The sequence below is a fragment of the Simochromis diagramma genome, unplaced genomic scaffold, assembly GCF_900408965.1.
Source record: "Simochromis diagramma unplaced genomic scaffold, fSimDia1.1 OVJJ01000421.1, whole genome shotgun sequence".
In the NCBI taxonomy this organism is placed as follows: domain Eukaryota; kingdom Metazoa; phylum Chordata; class Actinopteri; order Cichliformes; family Cichlidae; genus Simochromis; species Simochromis diagramma.
In genome coordinates this window covers 8,453,232-8,468,916 of record NW_024387250.1, presented here as the reverse complement: position 1 = coordinate 8,468,916, position 15,685 = coordinate 8,453,232, and the positions used below count along the sequence as shown (strand labels likewise).

General features: G+C 40.6%; 1 protein-coding gene across 2 annotated transcripts in view; it reads right to left on the bottom strand.

The window, feature by feature from the left end:
- The window catches only part of adam12b (ADAM metallopeptidase domain 12b), an 88,789-nt gene that overhangs the window by 33,598 nt on the left and 39,506 nt on the right, over nucleotides 1-15,685 (bottom strand). For both annotated transcript variants that reach the window (XM_040001406.1, XM_040001407.1), the window contains exons 7-11: nucleotides 15,528-15,593; nucleotides 14,689-14,760; nucleotides 14,111-14,280; nucleotides 13,337-13,421; nucleotides 9,372-9,520 (exon numbers count right to left, since the gene is read on the bottom strand). In XM_040001406.1, the coding sequence (XP_039857340.1) occupies nucleotides 9,372-9,520; nucleotides 13,337-13,421; nucleotides 14,111-14,280; nucleotides 14,689-14,760; nucleotides 15,528-15,593 (542 nt within the window). The remainder of the gene's footprint in view (nucleotides 1-9,371; nucleotides 9,521-13,336; nucleotides 13,422-14,110; nucleotides 14,281-14,688; nucleotides 14,761-15,527; nucleotides 15,594-15,685) is intronic.

Sequence of the window (15,685 nt, the reverse complement as noted above, 5' to 3'; positions counted from 1 at the left end):
AATATGTCATTTGCAATGTGAATACCACACACTGTTAAAGATCCTAATCTCATCAGTGTTGTACAGCTTTATGAATCTTTGCTTCTGACTGAGGAAAATACATCTCACTGACGAGCAGTAGCAGCGTCATCATCAGTGAGAGGGATGAAAACATCTAGTGTTTTTATTGTGGCAAAGCAGTTACGGTTAATCTAATAAAAATCGAATAACAACACGTATAATTTTCTGTCTCATGCTTCTTTTATTATAAGAGAGGATTTGTTTATTTCTCAACTTATAGCTTTTGATTTCAGAGCAGGTAGAAGGGTTAGAAATATGCCCCCCTGGTAATTTACTAACAGGGGTCTTTAGTTGTTGCCTGGGCTTAATTGCTGTTTGTTCAGATCTAATCTATGGATAAAGGCATGCCTGGGGTAGCTTTGCAGACACACACCACTTTTGCTAGACCTCATCATGCTCTTCTACCTGACGTTTTGACACATTGGTGGTAGAATATGAGATTAGAAAAAAATAGAAATAACACATATCCGTCTAGCAGCACTCCAAAGACACTAACAGCAGCATCTTGTCTGTTCACAGCCTCGAGATTTGAATTCTAATTTTATCTTTTGCAATTTATTTAAAGTCCTCTGTTACAAGAGATTACTTTAAGATGAACATGAGGTGCAATCTGGGATCTTCAGGTAGGTCAGAGATGTCAAACTCATTTTCCATCATGGGCCACATACAGTCCACTTTGATCTTAAGTAGGCTGAGAAGTTTAACGTATAAAGACGTTTAACTACACATTAAATCCTAATTCATATAAGAATAAGAAATGCAGTTTCAACAGTGTATCTCAGTTTTTCTACATGCTAAAAATAAATCCACTTAACGTGTGCAGTGACGAGGAGCTGATTGAGGTTTTAATTCTGATGAGAACTTACTAAATGCTGCACCTGATCTGTTCGGTCGCTCTCCATATTGATCAAACTAGCTAAACCCTCTAAAACATCAGCAATTACTTTGCTCTATACCAACATTTTTTGAATAGCAAGCTGGATGGATTTTTTTTTTAGTAAAAAAATGTCTTTCATTACTTTATTCACTCAGGAGATTTTTCCACTTCTCTTCAAAACATTTTCTGAGCCCAGGTCAGAATAATAATTTATTTCCCAGTTCACTGCTTTTACTTGATTGTTATCAAGTTCAACTGAATGGCAGCCAGTATATTTGTGCTGACTGTACAGGTCTTTCAAGCATCCTGTCTTTTCTTTTCTTTTGATCCTCCACAGTCACTGCAAATCAGATATGACAAATTAGCAAGACGGTGCACAGTGCCAGGTGACTGCCATGGTCACACGTGTTACTCTACTCACTTAAAAGACTGGAACTAGCAAAGATCATCTTAGTAATCAAGGCCAAGCTAAGTAAAAGCCAGTTTTTGCAATCGGCCTTTTAACTCTTGCTCTTTCAGTGCAGGTAAACAAACTGTATATATAAACAAAGCATTGGAAGATTAGAAGGTAAAAAAAAGTAGCAAATTAAGATTTTCCCGTTTCTCCAGGTGGTAACAGTTTATCTGCAGGCACTAAATGTGTGAGCATGCTGTACATGAATAAAGCATGAATCTAGTGCAGAACTTCCTTACCCTTCCTTCCTCCACTCATCAGTGTTCAGTCACTCGGTACTTAGAGGACTTAATGATGTACGTGATCCAGTGATCTGCCTTATGCACAACATGAGTGACAGACCCACTTATCAAGTGAAACACTGGATTGACGTAAAGATGCAACACAGTGATTTAGTGTTGCATTTCTAAAAAGCCCGGGGAATAAACTTTCCCCCTTACTGTGTGGTCTAAGCCTGTTTGAAGTGCAGGTTTTCATTCGTGAGAGAAATGTAGCAAAATCTATGGCTGGAAATCCAAAACAGCGACTCCTGATTACACTGGAAGATACGTCCAAGGATGCCTGATTTGCTGACTAAAGACAGCCTGCAGCAAAAGTCAAGACGCAGTCAGAAATTTAGAGCCGAATAATCCCAATGTGAATGCCGCTACGCTCCATGTCTACAAACCATCCAATCAGAACACAGCGTAAAACGACCAATTACAACGATAGACGACGCTGCTCAGCATAACGGATCATAAGCACCACGTTTTATATAAACCAAACAGATTCAAAACTGGCAGAAAAATCCACGTCTCCACCACTTCCTCATTATCTCTAGCACAATTCGCCGTGTCATTCACCACCGCACTATCTGGTAGCACAGTCTGACACAGATTTCATGAGACTGATCTTACAGAGTGTCAAACTCAATGAAAGTACAGAGAATTGTCAAAACTAAAGCAGCAAATTGACACGACAAATTGACATGTCACATTTTTTTTTAACCCAGTAAGGCTCAAGCTCCCAAATGACTAAAGCCTACTTTCCCAATAATGCAACTTAATAGCACAAAATTGGTGCTTCGAAATTAGCCAGGCCAAAGGATTCCTGGCGACCGCTGCACAGTGCATACCGATTAGATTTCTGTCGGACTTGAGCAATCAGGCTGGCTGATTTATACATGGCTGCAAAAATGATACGATTGCTACTTTACATGAGAATTCCTGAAAAACTGAGTTTACTGATTGCATATAAAGCATTTTAAACGACCCTTTTTTAATTAAAAGATTCCAAAATGGCACACAAGCTGATTAGTCTAAGAAGATTTTAATTGAGATGAGATCTAATACGGTGTGAATGCTTGCCTGGCTTCCAGTAAAACCTGCTGGAAACCTTTAACACAAAAAAAATTGCTCACTTAAAAGGTAAGAAAAGGAGCAAAAATTGTAGCTTTTTTTCATTCTGAGTTACAAAATGGTTCGACACTGTAGTGAGTTAAAGGTAGACCATCTTTAGTACATGAAGGAGCTTTTTTTGGAATGTGGCGAGCGGATGATTCCTGCCTGATCATGTCAGAAGGTTGTGAGGATGAGGAAATGTCAGTCAGGTGCTGGACTTAGGAAGGTCTGTAGACGGAAGAGGCACTGGTTAAATGAAGGCTATGAAGGGCTCTACTGTTTATGGGGCCTTTGACTGACACTGGACTGTCTCTGCTGCTCTCCTAAACTGCATTGCAGACTGACATGCATCTAGCCCAGGCTAAACAGGAGAGACATGTTTGACCTTTTGGGAAATGTTAAGCTGCTACTCCAGATGGAGCCTACTGTGATTAAAAATCCAGAAAACAAACAAAGCACAAGCCACACTTCCTACATTTACCCACTAGCACTCTTACCAGCTTTCTCTCTCTTTCTTCAGATTTTCTGTACTGTCCTACTTCACCCCAGTTTTGGACTCTTCTACTTATAAGAGAGTGACAAAAGTCACACAAGGTCCTTCGTATTATCTTGACAAAGCAGTCACCTCTTGGCCTCAAAATCCAGCCACAGTACCCCTGCTGTGCTTCATCAGTCTACCCAGTTACACATATAGACACAGGAAAGTACTTCTGAGCTTTCTGTCCACGTTCATATGATGCAACTCTTGGCTCAATTTCTAAAGAAGACACCCCTGCTTCAAAACGTCCATGTAAAACTCTCCTCTCCTCAGCACCTCACAGTTTCACTTGTTAAGACACAAATCTCCCACGGCCAGTCTCTATGGCTCACAAGCCCGTCACTGGTTTTCATGTTTACCCAAAATAATTCCTTCATTGTCATCTTTTTAATGTTTGTCTTTTGCTCTCACCTCTATCTCTTTTTGTGCTTCCCTTCTTGCTTTGCCACTGAGGGAGATAAAAGACAAATGAAACCGCAGCTCTCCTGCTCCGCCCGTCTATCCATGCATAAAGCACCTCTCTGCGGATCTCTCTCTGTGTGCCCTGGCCCTGATTGCAGCTGGCAGCGTCACTGATAATCACGTCATTTAGATGCAGCCTGTCTTCTCCTCCATTAGCAAGTCTAACATGAGACTATCCCAAACACACAGTCAAACAGCCTACACTGCTTTACAATGATGTGCTTAACATTCTGGAGGCATTTGAACCAAGGGTCAAAGGAGGCTGCTAATATTAAAAAACAAAACCAGATCTGTGATGGGGGGAAATGAGATCTAGATTGGTTTGTGAAATTATTGGTTTTGTTAACAGGAAACTGAATTTGGGCTGATAGTTTAGGAAATTCAATTTAGGAGATAGCTGGCTAAGTCATGCTTGAACTTGGGTAACTTCATAATTTTTATATTCGAAGCAGGCTCGCAAACGCTGGCAAAACGTTTCCCATGACAAACTTCAGACTACGAGCAGAGACAGATGCTGCAGAACGGATGCTGTCAGGACAGAAATGCTGTGTAGGCAACAGAGTTAATCACCCTTAATATTACATGCAAATTAATTGGAGTCTATGTAGAAACTTTTTATGAGTTTGAAGCACTTACGCAGTTTTGGCTTTGGAAGGAGCAGAATAATAAGAAACACAATACTGATGATCCTAAACATTTCTAGCCAGCACGTGGAGAGCAACATTTATTTGGAGAAGGCGACTCAACATGTCCTCTCCTTTTAGCTAAAGTTTGGTCTCCACCAAAAATAGGAGACTCTTGAGCTCTTTAGCTAATAGTTAGTTCTTTACTTTGTTTGGGCAATGAATTCACATTAAATTAGGCAGATAAGGTGAAAGCTGGTTAATTCAGGTTTTTTATAAAATCCTATAACGAACACAATTTTTAACTTTTTAGAAAAATGTTGTTGTCATTTATTTAAAGATGTGTTTTGGGGTAATTTTTGCTGAACAGGACTGATGCAAAAAGGAAAGGAAGGGAAGAGAGCAGGGGAATAACATGCAGAGAACATCTCAGGGCCTCTGCGGTGGCCTTGTGGGATTTGGGCTGCCTACTCGACCCGGCAAACTAAAGCGGCACCGTGGGATGTCTTCTTTTAGAAGTCACATTTTAACCAATTCTCATCTTTTCTTTGGTGGCTGAATAGATTTAGCCCAGAAAATAAAATAAACTACTAAAAAAATGAAGTGAACACTTATGAGCTTGATCATCAGACATCAGTCTGTCCAGTTGGTAAACACACCCATTTAATCTGTTGCTTTGGTGCAAATGAAAGTACCCCCAGACATACAAAGGAGCAGATATCGGTCCTTCTCTGGGCTCCTCATGCAAGGGTCTGTCTCCTGGTGTCTCCTCCTCACGCGTAAGATTAGACTGGGAGACACAGCAAACCTTATTTCAGCATGTATAGGTGCTGGACAACTTGTGCAACCTGAATGGGCTCCAGGTACTATCTTATGCTACGACTACTGACAAGGACACTACCAAAAATGCAAAACTAGAGAAAGTCAGTCAGAAGAGATAAGGAGAAAACATGGTCTGCAAAACCATTTTCTTTCTGGGGAACACCTGCTGTCACCTTCACTTACACCAGGGGTCAGCAACCTTTAAGACTCAAAGAGCCATTTGGACCTGGTTTCCACGCATAAGAAAACACTGGGAGCCGCAAAAACTTTTTGACATCAAAAATGAAGATAACACTGTATATATATTGTTTTTTACTTTTATGCTTTGTGTGAACAACTAAGGTGTGTTGCCTAAGAAATCCATGAAGTGCTACAGAGAAAATTACATTTTATTTATGTAATTAACACATTTTGAACTCTTAAAGAAATATAACAAAAGGAAAGACACCCAGCTGAACTAAAATGATCCATGTAGCAAAGAAAAACTGTTGTGAGCCGCCACCCTTATATCGCCTTTGGGCTTTTGGAGCCTTGACCTGACTTTTAAAAAATACTTGGAAAGAAAGCACTATGCTGCTAAAAAATGAAAAATAGATATTTGCAAAATTCTGCCTAAATATGTATTTTACCAGGTTAATGTGTGTGGCGGGGCGTGGTCTGCAGCGCCGCTGCAGGGGAGGAGGACGCACCTGAGCGGCAACCGCAATCACGCCTCCCCGCCTTAACGTCTGTGCCATCTATGCTGTTGTGTTGGTGTGTGTCGGGCTGTGAGCTGCAAAGCTACAGCCGGCTATATGCGTACAGCAACCGTGTGTGAAAAGGGGTCAATAAAGAGATGCTGAAAAGCATGTTCATGGAAATCGTCGGGTCTGCCGTGACATGTTTACAATGGGACTTCTGCTCCTGAACCTCTGCGCACAGCGTCTGCAAATCGGGGCTGTACGAAGTCACTTTCATCTTTACACAGGACTGTAAGCTGTCATCTGTGAGGCGTGAGCGGTGTTTGTTTGCAACATAGTTCACGGTGGAGAATAGTTGCTGACATAATGTGGATCCGAAGATCCATAATAGTAATGGTTGAAAGTCTCAATAAATGCACGGCGTTTAGGCGGGTACACTGGCTTCCGCAAGTGTGACGCTTATTTTGAGAGGTGAAAAACTAATAGAATATAATTTTATTTTTTTATTTCAATATCACAATAATCTTCCAATTTAGAACTACAAGTTAAAAAAGAACTAACATAAATAAAATACACTTCAGCTAAATACTTCTAATTTATTTTCCCAAACCACGCGGAGCCGCAGTATAAGGACTAAAGAGCCGCATGCGGCTCCGGAGCCGCAGGTTGCCGACCCCTGACTTACACCAAAGCAGATGAAATAGGTCCCTGCAGTTTAACTGGCTTTGTGTTATCCTGTGATAAACTGTTCCCTTAATTTTTTTGACACGTGTTCATGGACACGGTGCTTCATAGGGTGCCACTGTTACATTATTATTTTAAAAGCTAAATATTGATACATTGTGTCAGTGTATCAACACAAAATCGGCATGCAAAATGTCAGCGGATCAAGGCGTGTGCATTTATTCCACGTGGTTGGCAAACAGAGGAGTGGGTAACAGAGTAAAAGGTCACTGATCATCACTCTCAACTATTAATGTAACACAGTGCTGATAAGTGGGGTTTTGCTTAATTAAGTTATTTATTTATTTTTTTAGAAAATGCAGTATAATTTTTTGAAATTCTCTGCATGACATCACTAGAAGATGTTGTCAGTATGCTGGGGTCTGACATGCACTGCATTAAAATGTTTCGCTCTAATAGATGTTGTAGCACGAAACAGCAGGATGAGGCCAGAGGTTGCACGAATGCAATGTTTTTGACAACTTCTCCCTCCTTTCAATTTATATGGTAAGAGGTCATTCAAGTTTTCTGGGAACAGTTCTGGCAAACATTATACAAGTTACATTATTTGTGTGCCTGTTATCAGATTTCATGGAATTTTTTTGTGTGCAGTTTGTTTCTTCTTGTCTCTGCTTAGTCCTAGAAATTATTTAAAATATTTTTTTGGCTTAGTTTTTAATGACAAAAGGTCAAAAGAAGTGTCAGTAAAATTATTTAGACAAAAATTCATCCTAATGTGCTTGTTGCTTCAAACTCAGATCCCCCGTTTCTCCTGTCTTAGCACATTGCTGTTAATGTCATTTCAAATACACGACAAACTGCAAACAACTGTGTTTAATTAATCTTTCTGTTTTGTGTTGTCATCCATTTATCCACGTGCAGTTTTTATTCAATTTCTTGACTTTTCTTGTGTTTATGCTGCCCTTTGCTGCAATTGTTAGCTGTGATTATACCCATATTAAACCATCCCTTCCTAATGCCCTTTCAGTGTGAGGTAATGGGGGAGGGCAGAATATTCCTGTTCTGTGTGCTGTAAAAAAAGCATTTCAAAGTTTATCTGAATCTAATTTTAAGCTTCAACAGCACATGTTTTATAAGGCTTGGCAACCTTTCCTGCAATATTCTCCACGGACAAATCCACAGCCCCATGTGTGTATGATTTAACTCCCCCAGAGATAATGTGTGCAACAGATTGGGTTATTGTCGGCATGTGGGTTTATTTTAGTTTTTTTTCTTTGTTTGTAGTTTGGAAACTCTATAAGAATATTTGAATAATAACAGTTATGATGCATTTCAGGGTTTTGTCTTCTTCACAGTGTAGTCATGCAGATTCATCTGTGGCTTGCGGGATTCACCATCAGACAAACCAGACTGGCACCAGACCAAGGGTGAAATCTGGTATTGAGCTCTGGGTTCGCCTTATCTGCTCGCTGTTTACTAACAGTCACAGAGTCCATCTCTTGCAGCAGCTCTGTTATCTCAGCGACCCAGGCAACACGAGCAGAATGCTAGAGCAGCTGCTCTAGTCTCAGGCCAAAGTGTGTGCATGTGTGTCTCTCTGTGGATGTGATTTAAACCTTTTCTCATTCATCAACTTATAAACAATGGAGCATCATGTACAGACGAAAACAAACCCACCCATGCAAGTACTGCAGTGAATGCTTTGTGATTGGTTCAGGTACAAAGGAAGCTAGGCTGATAAACATTTTGATCTTGTATCCCAGCTGTGGCCACAACAGAGAGCAAAAACCCAAGTCCCAATTTTAAAAGTTTATCTAAATTTGTGTTTTTTCAAATTAAAAGCCACGTTTTTTAAAAACTAATTTGTCAGAGAACACGACAGAATGAGCACTTAAACTGTAAGTGGACAGTTAAACCCCAAATCAGTTTGACATATTTTACCCCCTGGCCTTTAACAATATTTATCCATTTAGATTATTTTGGTGTCAGTTGCCCAGCTTTGAGAATATCTGCTGTGGAAATGTCTGCCTTCTCTTGATACTATTGAACTAAATGGGATTCAAAGTTGTGGTGCCAAAAATACATGAAAAAAAAAAACACAACACAAACCCTCAGCAGCAGGGCTTATTTCCAGAAATCATGACTCGGTTACGAAAAAATAAAATACACAAACTTTGCTGTGAGGAGCTTCATGTCGGAACCGTTTTCTCTTTTATTGAACAATACACCAAACATCACTGTGCAGAAGAAAGAGCCCATATCCTCACGTTGAAAGGCACTTCCTAGTTTAAGCGTGACAGGATGTAAACATTAACCCCCACTCCTCGCCCCCTCAACCGAGCGCTGATGTAAGCTAGCCCCAAACTTCTTTAGGTTGGTGTATGCAGACAACAGAAAGAAAATAGTTCCTACATGAAACTGCTCACGAGTTTTCTTTTTTTTTGCTTTTTGAGTAACTAGGTCATGAGTTCTGGAAAAAAAAAGACATTGCTGCTGAGATGTTGAAAAGTATTTTTATTGGCACTTGGTGAAATACAAGGCAAGTACTATCTCTTTCCATTACACTCAAGAGAAGGCAGACATTCCTACAGTGAATAACTGTAGAATAACTGGGCTTCTCAAGCAAAACAGTCTAGATGGATAAATGCAGGTGCAGGGGAAAAAACATGTCATATGGATTTTGGCGGGACAAATCAGCTTAAAGCTACAATCTAAATGCAAGTGTAACATTGTAATACAACTGAGGATTAAAAAAACCCCAATTAAAATAAAAAAGGTGGCAAAAATCTTACCCTGTGGAGGGGGTCATGATGCAGCCTCCGCGATCAACGGTCATCCTGCAGCCGCAGCCGCGCTCTGGGGTGTCATGGTTCATACCAAAATTGTGACCCAGCTCATGTGCTAAAGTCACGGCTGCACCCAGCGGGTTGTCGGAGTGATCCTATAATGGACAAAAAAGTGAATCCAACATGGTAAATGTGTACAATTTTGTGCGTTTGACTATGCCTGAAGTTATTTAGGGAAGCTATAAGCGAAGAAAAACAACAAAAAAGTGAACTGAAGTGAATTATCCCTCACAAAAAAAAGCAAAGAAAAGAGGAGAGTTGTCAAAGAAGACTGTTTTTAAGCTGCAGTTTCAAAAAACAGTAACTGTCCACCTTGCTCCATTTGTCCTTCTCCTATTACTCATTCTCCTCATGGAGGCCTGAATTCATCTGCCATTCCACTACCCCTGCAGACCCAATCATACCTGCTGCCAGTGGAGACAGCTTCTGCAGGAAGTCCCTATAAACCTATCTCTGTGTGACTTGGTGCTGCATTGATAAGCGAGACAAGGGAGACAGAGATGGAGAATGACACGCGCGAAAGAGGAGGAAGTTTCACTTTCTGCTAGTTTTATAGACAGACTTGGTGGGAAGAGCCAGACAGAGATGGGGGGCATTTGGAGGGTAACCGAGATATTAAGTCAGTGTAGTGTATAAAGCATGTGTGCCAAGGTGAACGGGAATGGTAGTAAACAATGACAAATGACTACAATCAAAATGTGTTATTATTTTGCCAAAATTCTGCTGTTAGATAAAATACATCATTTTCCGCAAACTGTAACAAAAAAAAGAAAAGAAAATCACTAACAGGTTTTGACAATCTCCTTTCGTTCAGCGCAAAACAGACACATTTTCATGCACAGACTAACGGGCAGCATACATTTCTCACAATGTTATCTGAAAAATGAAACTGATATTACCATTATTTTTCTTTCTGTTAGAAAAAGAAAAAAACACTGATATCAATCTCATGAATGTATAGTACACATGATATAAGCAACAGTAACTCATAAGCTTTATTTTGCATAAAGAAGGAAAACAAAGGGAAAACAGTTCGCCTGACTCTGCCCAAAGGTAGAAAAAATAAGAGAAAAATCACCGACTGTATCATGCATTTTTTTCCAGCTGTGACTCTGAATACAGATTCCTCACTGCATGCCTATGTATGAGTGCCACTAATGCCAAGCAATACATTAACCTCTCTGCAGGTTTACACAGAGATAAGTAATGTAGGTGACTGCTGGCTGCCGATGAGCCTACGCACAAACCTCCAGTATCTCAATATGCTGTGCAGACCAGAGCATTGAGCAAGAAAATTGGTTAATCCAACTTCTGCCATGAGGAGTGCTTGAAATGGGAAAGAAATGTTAGGATAAATGCTTAAACTAAAAGAAAATACAGAAATATCTGTGACAGCAGATAAAACACCACTGATGAATTTTGTAATATTCCTTGAAATGTCTGTGTGTTAATGTGCAAGATTCAGAATTTGTAATTAAGCAAACCTCGGGGAAAAAAGAAGGAAGGAAAGAAAGGCTGCCAATTTACTACTGTGCATCTTACCATAGTTCTCTGCCATGCAGCTTATATGAGAAAAATGTCATGCTTCCCTCGAGGACAAGGTCATATGTCAATGTTAAGGACAAGATGAACCACTTCCTGCTGTGATTAAAGATCAGCATCATGGAGAGCTGCACCCTGCTTTTTCACAGCAAGGATGGGAAAACTTTCCTTTGCTACTGTCATGTTTACCAGTGGGTTAGTGCATCTACACTGTGTCTGTGTGTGTGTGTGTACGTGTAATTCATAGCTGAGTGCTCCCTCACAAAAAAAGTGTAATATCAGAGTCAACAGCCACAGCCATTACTTTGAAGCTGCTACGAGCTGCTGTTGTAATGGTGAGAATTTGTGGAGATGGTTGCAACCAAGAAATGCTATGATGGGTGTGAAAGTAACTCTCAGACGACAATACTGCACCACATAAAAATCATTTACAAAAAGACTTAGGAAGAAAAAAAAAACATAGCATTGTGCTAAAACAAAAAAGTGAGGCTGCACTGAGGAAGATTAATACATTGTAGCGTACGGTTTGAGAAACAGTTCATCTCCTCTTACTGTCCCCTAACTGCTTACGTGGCCCTTTAATCTTGGTCCAGACCATCTGCTGTATGTAAGTGATGGGGAAACCAAACATCTGGAGAATCCTCAGTACGGCCACGGCCAGAGGAAAACATCTCCATTAATGGGGGACACATCTGGGATGAGGCATAATGGCACTGGGATGATAACCGCTTTGTGATTTGGCGCGGATATCAAGTGCTGTAAAAGGCAGAGGAGCCTAACAGGCGGCTAATTTACTACGTGTCGAAATTCAGTGCACCAGGGGTGCGACACAGTCGTGGGTAAAAATGGATTTTTGATTCAAATGCATGCTGTGCAAGAGCTGACATTCACTCACAGATAGATCAATTCATCACATAAAAATGTAAATGCGGTTCTGTTCGAAAGTCGAGGTCCTTTGATTTAATCCTGTGCCCCACCAATTCTACTAGCAACTCTTCATTGGCACCCTGTTAGCTCTGGAAATGAATTTAAAATCCTTCTCCCCACATACAAGGCCTTGAATAATCAATCAACAATCTTTAATACCTCTTAGTACCATATTACCCCAATAGAGCACCTTGCTGTCAGACTGCAGGCTTTCTCATGGTTCCTGGAGGTTTTAAACGTAGCTATCAGGCCCCTCTCCTCTGGAAACAGCTCCCAGTTTGGATTCAGGAGACAGCATAAAGCATATAGTTAGGGCTGCTATAGACTTAGGCCTCCTATGATACACTGAGCATTGACTTGACTCCACTTGACTCTTTTCATTCCCCAGGTGAGAATGCCATTAAGTTTTTTCTTTTCTCTCACATAGTTTGCATTTTGTCCCGTCTCTTTATGCTATCCTTTGTTTTTTCTCTATCCCATCACAAACAGTCACAGCAGATGGCTGCCCCTCGCCGAGTCTGCTTCTGATGGATGGTGTCTTCCTGTTAAAGGGGAGTTTTTCCTTCCCACCATCGCCTAATGGTTGCTTATAGCGGATCACCTGATTGTTAGTGTTTCTCTTTAACAGAATGATTCACAGCACCTTGTGGCAAATACTGTTGTGATCTGGTGCTATATAGATAGAAAGTGAACTTTCAGCCTGCACTGGACTCATTCAGGAGTGACCCCTGCTTGTCATTGCAAACAGAAGCTCCACACACATCACTGATAAACTGGAGAGTCACACTGAAAACGTCTACTAATTACCACATAAAAGAGCAGCATCAGTTTAACTTTCTGCCAAACCTTTACTCATGTTCCCTCATTGATAACTGTCCTCTCTTTCATTCCAGTAGCTGAAATGACATTTAGCCACTGGTATCACTGAATTTCTTTCCATTTGTGATCGAAACACCAGGTCACCAAAGCTTTCAGTACCTGTCCAGCTTTAGAAGAATTTTACGACAGATTGTTGTTTGATGAATGCTGACCTTGACAGAAAGCCAGTTTAAAATGTGGGTCTGAAAGAGGCATTTGAGTTGCAGCGCAAAAGATTGATTGCACGACTGTTAGACTTCAAATAGCAACAGTGTGCGTGCCTGCAGAGCAATCCTTCTAAGAGTACACATTTTACATATTGTTATGTGCAAGCTGATGTTTGTGGTAATGTTAATGTAAGGGAGGGCCAACACAAATGGCATTATGTTTTAAAGCAAGACTTCCTGGCAGGCTTGTCTGCAAGTGCCCTTCCAGCAAACAATGAACACCTTTTCTGTGTAAATCGGGGCTGGATTGTGTTAGCCTAGTGAATCTGAACAATGTCAACACTGATACAATCAGGCTACGCAGAGGAAAGGGAGGGTGGAGGCATGCTGGGAGTAGTAGGAAGGTTTTACACTCACCATGACAATACCTCCAGACTGCTCAGCAGTGCACATACTCATAATGGGTGCCATGCCAATGGTGGTGCCCTGGAAGTAAACCCCACTGCCAAGGAGAGAAGTAGGAGACGGAACTTTTAGAGGAGAAAACTTCTGTTACATGTTTATAGTAATGGTATAAGTGAAAAACATCAATTTTACCAATTAGTTTTCCAAATATCAGGCCAGATATGATTGTTTAATCATATCACACCTGTCAGGAGAATATGTAATTGTTTCAGTCTGTCTTTTTGTTAGCAGCACTGTTAAATTCTACTAACAAATTAAATGCATTACATTTTCAATCCAGGAATTTATGCCCTAACATAACCAGGTAGGCTATCATATCTTCTTAACCACCAAATGGAAATAGTAAAAACAGGGAAATATAATCTTGATGTGAAAATATGAAAGGATTCAGATGAAAATCTCAATCCTGATTTCTGTTTGGGTCCATTCCCTGGTGGATGTATGTGGTCTCACCCTCACATACTTCATACCGTGTACATTATAACATACCATAATAGACCCATTTCTGTAATATACTCACATATCTATATTATTGCTAATATATATTGTAATATATCTATATCACTAAAGCACTTCTGGATGGATGCAAACTGCATTTCGTTGCCCTGTACCTGTGCATGTGCAATGACAATAAAGTTGAATTCTATTCTAATTCTATTCTATTCTACATCATGCAGTCTAGGTGCAAATATTGGACTGATTACATTTAATAATTTAGATGTCCACCTTATAAGCTGAGCATTGTCGTGAGGTTTCTGGGGAAGCAGTTTGACTTTCCTCCAGTCTAAGAACTCGTGCAGGGTGGTGAAGGGATCTTGGGTGATGGGACATTTATCAGAGTCGCTCCACACCTCCAGACCCACAAGTGCCACCCGGATGTTCAGGGCCCTGTAGAACTGCACAGAAGATTTTAATAAGAATGGAAAAGCATGGAGAAAACACAAATGTCCATAAGACTGTTACATAAGTGAGACTGTTTAATGGGGTTTTACCTTTGTTCACTCAATTAATTGATGTATGATTCTTTTCATCCTAGCAAGCCTAATCAATCACACGTTGCCTTATTTTTCTGACAGTATAAGATCATGTCTTTGCCATTTCCTTAAAGTAAATCTATCTGCCTATGCAGCGTGTAAGCTATAGAGACACAGCTCAGGCAGTGGTGTTAGGCAGACTAAAGTCAGCTGCTTTAGTAGGAAATTAATATATCACGCAGACATGCCATTAATCTCTGCTGCCAAAAATATTTCTATTTTAAAAAGGTGATTTATCCCTCCTGTGCAAAGGGGGGGAGGACGTTTTACCTTGTCCACATAATTGGCTATCTCTACCAGTCTCTGCTTCACCTTCTCCAAGTCCTTTCCTTGTTTCTGAAACTGAAAACAAAAATGCATGTAATCAGTGGAAGAAATTACACTCGCAAATTGTGAGTGTTTCATGAGGACATAAGAGACCGTCATTTCCAGAACATAGAAAAAACCCCTCAAACCACAAGAAAGGACACAGAAAAGCAGTGATTTGTATGAATGAGTTGAAATATTCACTGGCACTACATTTTTCTGCGTGTTGGGCAGGTTGTCAAGCTGTGACCATCTGGATCTAGAAAAATCTCCTAGTGTTAGAGAGGCGAATGGCATGGCCACAGGGAGCAGGTATGCTGGCAGATACGACAGCTTGCAAAGCTTTGGATCCAAATTGCAGCTCAAGTCAGACCTTCCAGTTTTACCCTTCTGTGCATCCAACCGCACTGATGCTGGACTGCATATCTAAGCCTAACAACATACTTGATCCCTTATCCTTCCTTTCATTTCCTTTCCTCCCATTCAGGTCAGTGGCATTAGCAGAGGGCTGTCAGGAGGAAGCCCCACAAATAGCTCTTCAGTGCTTATGGGAGACTATTCACTATCCGCATGGTTTTTCCCCGTTTCCTGTCTGCTCTGCTGGGAAATTGAAAAAAGAACTTCCTGTCAGAAAAGAGACCACACTGCTTGTTGCACACTCATCCCTCTCTGCAGCTCCAGTGGGATCTATTCCATAGTTACTACAGCTCATGCTTATACCACAAAAGGATTGTGGGCTTTCAGTGTGTCGTCTCTGCTGGTCAAAAACTGCATTTGCGAAGAGAGGCAAGTAGGTGCATTACCTCTCTGTTGTCTGCAACAATGATCAGCTCGACATATTTGGTTGTCTTCTGAGCATGCCTTTTATGCTGTGATAAAAACAAAGATGGGAAAAGTTCGACAGTTATTAGGAAATGCGTAGAAGATCAAGACACCATTTCTGTCATTTCTTACCGCTTCT